Raw genomic sequence first — 12,096 nt, 5'->3', positions numbered from 1 at the left:
GGCGGAGTAATGGACATTGATAGTCGGACTAAAGGATGTCACCAAACATTCACAAAATATTTTTATTTTTTTCATACATGTATATCTAATACACGTGCTTGATATGTTTACCTTATTACCATATGTTCATCCACGTGCATATTTTGTTTATTTTTTTCAATAAACATTAATCACCATTGTCCCAAATTAAACGATAAACCTGTGGTAAATTTTGGGTTTAAAGTTCAGTCATAAGAATTTAAAAAGCGGGAAAAGGTTTCTTTGTTTCTTCAATGAAATCAACTCTATATTGTAAACACATTTCACATCCGGGGAATTAAGATTCCGTTTTGATATTTATAGCAGTGTACGCAATCAGACAAACAAGATGCCAAACATTCTAATGGGTAAGTAGGTTAAACAAAAAGATATTTTAAATTGAAAGAACATGCTATTTTGATTTGTTGCTTCCGACTCTGAACTAGTTGTTTCCAGTAACTGCTAATACACTTATATCTGTACCCAAGTTATTTTTATGTTTCCGTGTGCCTATCTGGTGAGTCTAGCCCACAGTGTTCTACAGACCAAGCAAATATTGGGAAAACGACATATGCAGGCAGACAATTTTTTCTTATAAAATGGTTGAGCTCCGACTAATTCTCTCAAAATTCAACAGTGAATAAAATTTTAAATAAAAAATGTAAAAAGACAATCGTCACTGCAACATTTTTTACAATTAAAAGTTTTATGATATATAGTCTTACCATTCTGAAAGTTTGAAAACCATTGTCTCTGTAAGAAATAAAATAAATCAACTTTCTTAATGTTGGAAAGTTAAATTGATTGTACAATCGCTTACTCACTTCCTGTGCAATCAATTGGAGCTTTTCTGTACACTTACTTGGCCAAAATAATAAAATATTTATTTCTGTAAATCATTGTTTTGTATTTCTTCACTGGGTACTGATGCATTAATCAGGTTTATTCCTCTAGAAAGGTATAAACACCATAGTGGGTTTGTTCCCAACCTGTTAATTAAGCTTCAATCAAGTACACCATTCTAACGCACAAGTTGTTTTTCTATACCAGAGAGATAGAAAATCTAAAATCAGTTTACAAGGCAAAAAAATGCAGCACACATGATAATAAATCTCAATTCTAAAATAAGGCTCGTTACACAAAATTCAGTCAATAAAGTCATTATTTTGAATATTCCATTATTTTCAATATCAAAAATTAAATTGACTGTACAAGCAGTGGCGGATCCAGAATTTTTCATAAGTGGGGGCCCACTGACTGCCTAAGAGGGGACCCGCTCTAGTCACGCTTAAGTGATTCCCTATATAAGCAACCAAATTTTTTTCCGAAAGGGGGGGAGGCCCTCGCCCCCCCCCCCCCCCTAAATCCGTCTCTGACAAGTTTTCTGCATTGATTTCAACTTTTAATCACAATACAAAAAAGGCGAAATGCAGATTCTTTTGTAGTTCCGGTACCTTCAAAGGTTTTGGAATGGAGATGCCTAAACCAATATAACAACAATATACAAGCTTTTATAAGGTTCTTTTTTAAGAAGGTAAACTCTACCATGGAGATGTAATGTTAATCGCAGTAGATCTGAAGTACAGCGCTGGATATAATAAATAAATTCCACCGCTGTAAATTACAAGTCAAGAGCTTGCGATGTAAATTAAAAATTTCTGCGATGAAAATTTTAACTCCAGTGCTACAGATGTAACTGCAGATATATAAAAAGTTAAACAATGGAGATGTGAATTTTGGCCCGTTAGATGTCAAATCAGGCGTTGTAGATTAAAGTCCAGCGGTAGAGATGTAATGTCCTGCACTGAGGACAAAAGTCCAGTGTTGAAGATATAAACTCCAGCGCTGCAGATTTTAGTCCAACGTTGTAGAAATATAAACAGTTAAACGCTGGAGATGTGAAGTTTGTCGCTATAGATGAAGATATAAACTTTGCTCAGTGCTCGGAGCACAAAAATCATGCTCGAAACATGAAATCCAATATTTTGATTGGTTGATTTTCGAGTCCGAGTACAAAAAAACGACTCGAAAGTTTTATGACCGCAAGGCCAGGGGCGTAGCTACCCGGAGGCACGACAGCAAGTGCATCCACGTCGTTTTCACAAATAAAAAAAATAAAAAAATAAAAAAATAAAAAAAGCAGAAGAGAGAGATGAGTTGGTCAATCGGAATCGGAGACTGTTGGTGTCTTTCCGTCTATCCCGGATATTAGTTTGACAACCTAGTTACAAGTGTTGATGAAGCTGTTCATTCAGAAAACTTGAAGATCGTAGCTCCGAAGTTGCGTGCACATTGATTCGGCATGCAAAAAAAGAAATCGCAAAATAAAAATTTATAAATTGAATGTTAAAGGAAACACCTAGTATGTTGTCAATTTTTTTTAATTGATGACATATCATTAAATAACGACATTTGGTTTCAAAATTAAAAAAAAATTTGGAGATTATGACAAAATCGGAAGGTTGCTTGTACTTTTTACAAGATTTTTACTTTTGAATTTGTAATACTCAGTCTAAGATATGTAGTTTTGGAGCACATTTTACAGTGAACAGTTCATATCAGTTTGGAATGAGATGTACCAATCGACATTAGAATTGTCAGATCCCTTCGATATCGTTGAAAATATGCCGAGGCGATGTGGTTGACAGACTACCGGAGCCAATCACCCTGCAACCACGCCCAAACAGTATTGAAAAGTCTCATTATTTTTTGCGTTCATAGACCATATGATAAGGCAACTGGAAAGTGGAGTCGCGTCAAGTTATCAGAAAATCGCTTCTTTGTGCTCTATCTGATTCATCGTGTTGTAGGAAATATCACAAACGAACAAATCTCAATATTGTCTGAAACATACGAAACTGACCTAGCATGTAATTTTGACGAATTCAATTGGGAGGTCGCTCGATGCCGAACACGAACGCTGGTTTATAACATCTCGCGAGTGCTACCATGCCATGATGGCCCTGAGATCTATCAGTCACGGTACTACGTATGTAATTGAAAACAAATGTACGATCAACAATGAACAACGAAAGATACATAGCATTACTGCATATTCATCGGGATTTCAGTGTGAATGTTGACAAAGGAATAGAGAAGTTTGTTTCTGCCCAGACCCGAAGAGCAGATTTTGGACAATTTTGAGTAAATTCTGTATCACAAATATGTGTTGTTTATGTATTACTATATTCAGAAGATTTATTAATAGTTTTACATTCATAAATTTTTATCTACATATAGCTCCTCTTTTAGCCGTCCTATGACCGAAAACCGAAAAAAAAAAAAAAAATCTGCATACTGAATAGGGTCCCAATTTTTTTTCGCCTCGCACCGCTCGGCAGTAGTTGCTTCCACGTCGTTTCTTTCTAGCTACGCCCCTGAAGGCCAGGCCTTGAAGGCATAAAACTTTGCTCAGTGCTCGGAGCACAAAAATTGTGCTCGAAACATGAAATCCAGCAATTTGATTGGTTGATTTTCGAGTCTGAGTACAAAAGTCATGCTCGAAAGTTTTATGACCGTGAGGCCAGCGCTGCAGAGGTAAAGTCTAACGTTGTAGAAATATCAACAATTAAACGATGGAGATGTGACGTTTGCGCTATATATGTCAGTTCAAGCGCTGCAGATTTAAAGTCATCTCCAGCACTAGACTTTGGATCTCAGGCGCTTGACTTGTAATTCAGTGGTTGTCGTTTGTTTATGTGTTACATATTTGTTTTTCGTTCATTTTTTTTTATATAAATAAGGCCGTTAGTTTTCTCGTTTGAATTGTTTTACATTGCCTTATCGAGGTCTTTTATAGCTGACTATGCGGTATGGGCTTTGTTCATTGTTGAAGGCCGTACGGTGACCTACAGTTGTTAATGTCAGAGAGCTCAATACACAAAATTATGATAAAAGAGATGACTTTTCATTTCCTATCGTTAATTATTCGTTTTTAGATGGTGACGTTCCTTTGTCACCATCTTATAGCGTTTATATATCTCAACTTGTACGATTCGCTAATGTATGTAACAATTAACTAGATTTGAGCGAGAGAAATTTATGTATTACTGAAAAATTATCACACCAGGCCAGGGTTTTCGATATCTCAAACTTGTCAAAACTTTTACTAAATTTTATTATCGGTACAAGGGCACCATTCGTAAATATAACTCAATATACAGACATCTTATACGTTCAGGTATTTCACATCCCATCTTTTATGGTAATATTCTTTACAAAGCACAAAAATGTCAGTTTTCACTCCAAAAGCTAACAAAACCTTTAAACAGACTTAATAAGAATAGTTACGATACTGTTGTCAGGTCATTAAAGACTGCACACTTTGGCTTTAATATTGATTCACTTATAAGGTCTTTGCGTCGGAATTAAACACATTTATTTTAAAACCAGTTGTTGGCATGACACGGGTTATGTTCTTCTCATATATTTTAGGATGATATAATACTAAACCCCAAACGGAAGGGATTGTGCCTAATATTCATATGATGAAGACATAATCTTTCAATCAGTATAATTGGGGTCTGGAGCTGGCATGTCAGTAACTGCTAGTAGTCTGTTGTTATTTATGTATAATTGTCATTTTGTTTATTTTCTTTTGTTGTGCGTTTGTTTTTTCTATATTGGCCAGAGGTACATGTATAGGGGAGGGTTGAGATCTCAAAAACAAGATTAACCCTGCCTAATGTTAGAAGCCTCTGTCCTTGTTGATCTAAGTTGTATGATTTTTGTCGAGCCTGCAACTTTTGTTGCAGAAAACTCGATATAGGGATAGTGATCCGGCGGCGGCGTTAGCTAACTTCTAGCTTTATATTTTAGAAGGTGGAAGACCTGGATGCTTCATACTTTGTATATAGATGCTTCGTGTTACGAAGTTTCCGTCAGTCACATGTCCAATGTCCTTGACCTCATTTTCATGGTTTTGTGACCACTTGAAAAAAAAGTTCAAATTTTTGTAATGTTAAATTCTCTTTTATTATAAGTAATTATAGTTTAACTATATTTGGTATGTGCGTACCTTGCAAGGTCCTCATGCCCGTCAATCAGTTTTCACTTGACCTCGACCTCATTTCATGGATCAGTGAACATGGTTAAGTTTTGGTGGTCAAGTCCATATCTGAGATACTATAAGCAATAGGTCTAGTATATTCGGTGTATGGAAGGACTGTAAGGTGTACATGTCTAGCGAGCAGATGTCATCTGACCTTGACCTCATTTTCATGGTTCAGTGGTGAAAGTAAAGTTTTTGAGATTTGGTGTTTTTATCTAATACTTTATGCCATAAATTAACTATATTTGGTGTATGGAAATATTTTATGATCTATATGTCAGAAGCGCAGGTTTTATTTGACCTTGACCTCATTTTCACGGTTCATTGCTCAGTGTTGACTTTTTGTGTTTTGGTTTGTTTTCTTAAACTATAAGCAATAGGTCAACTATATTTGTTGTATGGAAGAATTGTTAGCTGTACATGTCTGTCTGGCATGGTTCATCTGACCTTGACCTAATTTTCATGGTTCATTTGTCAATGGTTAGTTATCTTGGGTCATGTTAAGTTAATGTGACAGTTTTAATAAAGCTTTATATTTAGGACTATCAACATAATATCAATGATTAATAAAGAAGGCTAGACATTTCAGCATGTGCACTCTTGTTAATTTTAGTTTCTTTTGTATAATTCGGAGTTAAGTATGACGTCCATTATCACTGAACTAGTATACATATTTGTTTAGGGGCCAACTGAAGGACGACTTTGGATGCGGGAGTTTCTCGCTGCATTGAAGACGCAATATCTTTCATTCGAAATCTAAAGGATAGGATTTTTCATTTGCAATCATACCACATCTCTTTTTTATAAACAATTCAAAAGTAGAATATGGAATGGAAACTGAGAAGGTGTAAAAATGTAAACAACCCCGCCAACGGCAGAAAACAGACCAAGCCAACCAAAGGGTCTTCAAAGCAGCGAGAAAATTTCATACGGGAAGGCGAATTTCAGCTGGCCCTTTATTTACATACTAGTTGAGTAAACATATTACATATGTACTAGTTTTGCAACCTTGCATAACAAAAACTTACACCTACCGAATAAGACTATTAACCGGATTTGTAATAACATAAGGAACACGACGGGTGCCACATGTGGAACAGGCTCTGCTTACCCTTACGTTGCACCTGAGATCACCCCTAGTTTTTTGTAGGCTCGTGTTGCTTAGTCTTTAGTTATCTATGTTGTGTCTTCTGTACTATTATTTGTCTGTTTGTCTTTTTTATTTTTAGCATGGCGTTGTCTGTTTATTTTCAATCTATGAGTTTGACTCTCCCTCTGGTATCTTTCGTCCCTCTTTTACAATTTAGATTGATAAATAATTTGCATTTTATGAGGTTAAATGTTCCTTTTCTATCTCTTGCCTCTCTTTTGCAGCCATGTTGAATATTGAATATCGAATAACTAATCAACCGCATACTTATCAATACACGACATGGATGGCGGGTTTAACGAACTTGACTTCCATGAGGGTCTTGTACAATCGGTTATCACATACATCAATATATTCATGTATTTATTTGTTTTCATTATCTTTTGACTTTATCATTTCAGTGTTAAAATCAAAATGGTTCTTCATGGTGATTATTTTGTTGATTCTTCCACGACCTGCTGTCAGCATTTCTGAGGAAATAAGAGAAGTAGTTTCTTCTGGCCTTGAAATTGGAAAGGAGATCGGTGAACTGCTTTCAAATAAGCAATTTACCAGTTCTTTAGCAAAGATTGCAAAAGGAATAGGTCCCTACCTTGGTGCATTAGGCCCATTCGTAGGGATCGTTTTGGCGTTTATTCCAATAGAGTCTGAAGAGTTGTCTTTCATGAAAGATATGATGAAGAATATCGATAATCGTTTGGATCAGGTAGATAATCGATTTAACGATATCGAACGATTGATTAAGTGGAATGTTGTTCAAGTCAACTTCGGCCAGATAGAACAAAGGATAAAAGCAGTGTCACGTGAGTTTGAGCATATTTATAATGTTCCAGAAACTGCCGTGCAAAACCAGAAGGAGCTGTATATATGGAGTTATAAAAGTGATTATCAGAATAGTGGCACGAAGCTGTATCAAGCGATTGTCCTAAAACAAGGTACATTTCAAGAAGATCTTGGTACTTCCGTTTTGCGTTATACCAAAAACTACTGCTACAAGACGAGGATATTTTTAACCGGTGTAATGCAACTTCTCTTGCAAGCTGTAAAAGTAGAATTAGGCTTTCTTTCAGTTATCAATTTTACTGAAAATGCAGATTATTTTAAGTTGGATTGGGAAAATAGAATACAGGAAGTTAGAGAGAAGTTCGAACAAATTGAAAAACAGTGCAGATTTAATTATTACCTCCAATCTGGAAAGGATATCGACGAATATTCTTCTAAAAACAAAGGTCTAACACACGACCAATTTGCTAATGGACTATACGATCATCTTTCCATTAAATACTACTGGCGGAACTGGGCTGTTATCTCCTATGACCCGATAGGAGATGACAAGCATTGGGCCGAGGTCAGTGGAGGTTACATCAAACTTAGAAAAAATGGAAGAAACATAGTAGTGGCGAGTGTAGAGAGGAGTCATCCAGTCATGGATCTAGAACGAGCGAAAACGAAAATGTATAAAGTACCAGTAACACAACGTGGTGGAAGTTGGTGGACTGGGTATAGGAGAGTCGGTCGACGGGCAGTAGATATTTGTAACTCATTAGATAATAAAGAAGCATCATTGGTTAGTGTTATTACTATGAGCGCGCATAGAGCTTACGCTTACCCTAATTATAGATGGAGACGAGTCAGCAGAATTCCTTATTATGATATCAGTGTATTTGGTTAAAAGTGTTGACATAATATTGTCAATTCTAAAATAGAATAAATATTAATTATCTGATATGTTGTTGGTATTGATACACCATTATTTTAAAGGACATCGAAGTTACGTTACGGATGCATGTAGTCTGTGACTGAATTTACTGAAAACGATCATTTACAAGAGACACAGCCTCCCTTGAGGGCAATGATACATCTACCTAACTACATTGTTAACCCCAAAACAATTAAAATTGAGAAAGATGAAATACAATTTGTATTTTGAAGGGAATGGTTATAAACATTAAATGTTTTGACGTCTCTAATTTCATCAAAGGTATTTTTTATATTAAACGTAAGAAAGACTGAACGACTCAGTTCAACATTGTGTTGAGCAACAAGTCAACTGCGGTTAAATTATGTAAGAAAGGAACATAATTATATTTAATAAATACAATCAATTTTTTTTTTAAGTTCTTCAAAACTAAAATCATATAGATGCCGCTTTTCACTGAAATAAATTTGTTACGTGTTGTCGCTTTGTTGCACGAAAATGAGTAATTTTCTTTTGTCTCGCCTGCGACAATAGGTATCAAATGCTTATAATCTAATACGCCAGACGCTTGTTTCGTCATCAGACTCATCAGTGACGCTCAGATCAAAATAGTTATAAAGCCAAACAAGTGCAAAGTTGAAGAGCATTGAGGAGTGAGGACCAAAAAATTGTGCCAAATACGGCTAAGGTGATCTAAGCCTTGGATAAGCGAATCCTTAGTATTTCTAAATATTCATACTTTTTTAGACATCAAATTTATAAATATGACCCTATAAGTCACGGAAAGCGAGACATAGGGATTGCTATTCAGGCGACGGCTTTAAAAATTTAGTTTCCTGCTTAAGTCAGTTTATTAGGACCTTTTTGTTATATAGTAATGATATTTTCTATGCAGTGTCATTATATCAGTACATATCAGTTTGAAGACTATTTCTAGGACCTGCTTTCTCGCTAGTGCAAAGTTTAGTGAGTTTGAAATAGTAAGCAATTTACAATGTTAAGTTTTCTGCCTCAGTTATTTTGATAGGATCTACTTGTGATAGATCAATGGTATTATCTAAGCGGTGACATTACTGTCTAAACATATCAGTTTGGTGACTATTCTGAGGACCTGTTCTATAGAATTTGGTGACTTAACAGTGACGGATCCAGAATTTTTGATATGAAAGGGGTGATACTGACATACCTAGGAGGCACTCCAGTCATTTGTCATTGATACCCTTATTAATTAACCAAATGTTTTCAACAAAAGGAGCCCCCCTCTCCCTGGATCTCCCATGTGGACTATTTTCAGGAGCTGTCCCACATAACGTTGACCAGTAATTTCGAATTAATAAGCTTTGTTCATTGTTAAGTTTTCTAGTTACGTTACAATAATAGAAACAACTAATCATTAACAACGATATCTTCTACAAAGTTACATTACGGTCTCAGTTTGATGACCATTTGCAAGCCCTGTCTACTCGATCATACTCAAGTGACGTAATTTCTTGGCAATGTTACTGTCCATCAGACTGTCTTGTTTATGAATTTCTCTGTGTTAACAATTTATATTGAAATTCAGTTGAAACATTGAACTATCCTCAATTAAACAAGAGTGCACACGCTAAAATGTCTCGCCTTCTTTGCTAACCACTGATATTCCTTAATATAAAGCTTTACTACAACTATCCCATCAATTTAACATGATCCAAGAAACGAAGGTAAAGGTCAGATGAAAGGTCAAACTGGAAATACATGTTCACCTTACAGTCATTCCATACACCAAATTTGCTGTAAATATATTTGACCTATTGAACAACGAAAAAACAAAAAAAACAGTAAAACTTAAAATTGATCAATGAACCAGGAAATGAGGCCAAGGTCAGATGAACGCTGCTAGACCATACAATCGTTACATATTGCAAATAAAGTTGACCTGTTGCATATAGTATCTAAGAAACAAACTTAATCAGAAAAACTTAAAATTGATCAATGAACCATGAAAAGGAAGGCATGGTCAGATAGTTATTGCATACAAACATGTACATCTAGTCTACACCTTACAATCATTCCATACACCAAATATAGTTGATATATTGATATAAGTATTTGAAAAACCGACCAAAAATCATCATTGAGCAATGAACCATAAAATTGAGGTCACGGTCTAATAAAACATGATACCATACTGACATATACATCGTAAAATATTTTAAATACACCAAATATAGTTGACCTATTGTATACAGTACTAAAACAACAGACTAAAACACACAAATACTTTACTATAACCAATGTATTATGATAATAATGAGGTCAAGGTCGAATAAAACCTTGAGCTATAATACCAGGTTTAATCCACCATTTTTTTATTTAAAAAAAAAATGCCTGTTCCAATTCAGGAATATGACAGTTGTTATCCATTCATGTGTTTGAGCGTTTGAATTTGCTATTTGATTACGGACTTTCTGTTTTTGTAAAAAAGTAGATCTTTCAAGGAACAATTATTCATAAACCAAATCATCGTAATGAGTTAGAAAGTCACATGACGAAATTTTTACAAGCAGTCACTAAACCATTAAATTGTCTTCACATATTAAACTAGAGGCTCTAAAGAGCCTGTGTCGCTCACCTTGGTCAATGTGAATATTAAACAATGGACACAGATGGATTCATGACAAAATTGTGTTTTGGTGATGGTGATGTGTTTGTAGATCTTACTTTACTAAACATTCTTGCTGCTTACAATTATCTCTATCTATAACAGTACTTTCTGTGGAAAATGTTATTGAAAATCTTCAAATTTTAAGAAAATTGTTAAAAATTGACTTTGAAGGGCAATAACTCCTTAGGGGGTCAATTGACTATTTTGGTCATAGTGACTTATTTTTAGTTCTTACTTTGCTGTACATTATTGCTGTTTACAGTTTATCTCTATCTATAATAATATTCAAGATAACAAAAAAAACAGCAAAATTTCCTCAAAATTACCAATTCAGGGGCAGCAACCTAACAACAGATTATCCAATTCATCTGAAAATTCCAGGGCAGATAGATCATGACCTGATCAACAATTTTACTTCCTGTCAGATTTGCTCTTAATGCTTTGGTTTTTGAGTTATAAGCCAAAAACTGCATTTTACCCCCATGTTCTATTTTTAGCCATGGCGGCCATCTTGGTTTGTTGGCCGAGTTACCAGACACATTTTTTTAACTAGATACCCCAATTATGGCTAAGTTTGGTTAAATTTGGCCCAGTAGTTTCAGAGGAGAAGATTTTTCTAAAAGATTACTAAGATTTAAGAAAAATTGTTAAAAATTGACTATAAAGGGCAATAACTCCTTAGGGGGTCAATTGACTATTTTGGTCATAGTGACTTATTTTTAGTTCTTACTTTGCTGAACATCATTGCTGTTTACAGTTTATCTCTATCTATAATAATATTCAAGATAATAACCAAAAATAGCAAAATTTCCTTAAAATTACCATTTCAGGGGCAGTAACCCAACAACGGGTTGTCCGATTCATCTGAAAATTTCAGGGCAGATACATCTTGACCTGACAAACAATTTTACCCCATGCCAGATTTGCTCTAAATGCTTTGGTTTTTGAGTTATAAGCCAAAAACTGCATTTTACCCCTATGTTCTATTTTTAGCCATGGCGGCCATCTTGGTTGGTTGGCCGGGTCACCGGACACATTTTTTTTAACTAGATACGCCAATGATGATTATGGCCAAGTTTGGTTAAATTTGGCCCAGTAGTTTCAGAGGAGAAGATTTTTCTAAAAGATTACTAAGATTTAAGAAAAATTGTTAAAAATTGACTATAAAGGGCAATAACTCCTTAGGGGGTCAATTGACTATTTTGGTCATAGTGACTTATTTTTAGTTCTTACTTTGCTGTATATTATTGCTGTTTACAGTTTATCTCTATCTATAATAATATTCAAGATAACAAAAAAAACAGCAAAATTTCCTCAAAATTACCAATTCAGGGGCAGCAACCTAACAACAGATTATCCAATTCATCTGAAAATTCCAGGGCAGATAGATCATGACCTGATCAACAATTTTACTTCCTGTCAGATTTGCTCTTAATGCTTTGGTTTTTGAGTTATAAGCCAAAAACTGCATTTTACCCCCATGTTCTATTTTTAGCCATGGCGGCCATCTTGGTTTGTTGGCCGAGTTACCA

At 35.0% G+C, this 12,096-nt stretch overlaps 1 protein-coding gene across 1 annotated transcript; it reads left to right on the top strand.

Annotated features, from left to right (window-relative positions):
* The first annotated feature begins 267 nt into the window (after window positions 1-267).
* LOC143076631 (uncharacterized) lies at window positions 268-7,944 on the top strand. Its single transcript, XM_076252462.1, has 2 exons — window positions 268-386; window positions 6,620-7,944. The coding sequence occupies exons 1-2, from the start codon at window positions 368-370 to the stop codon at window positions 7,888-7,890; spliced, it is 1,290 nt and encodes a 429-aa protein (XP_076108577.1). The 5' UTR covers window positions 268-367; the 3' UTR covers window positions 7,891-7,944.
* Window positions 7,945-12,096: the final 4,152 nt, after the last annotated feature.

Source organism: Mytilus galloprovincialis, chromosome 5 (genome assembly GCF_965363235.1).
Source record: "Mytilus galloprovincialis chromosome 5, xbMytGall1.hap1.1, whole genome shotgun sequence".
Classification (NCBI taxonomy): domain Eukaryota; kingdom Metazoa; phylum Mollusca; class Bivalvia; order Mytilida; family Mytilidae; genus Mytilus; species Mytilus galloprovincialis.
This window is presented reverse-complemented; position numbering and strand designations above follow the sequence as displayed.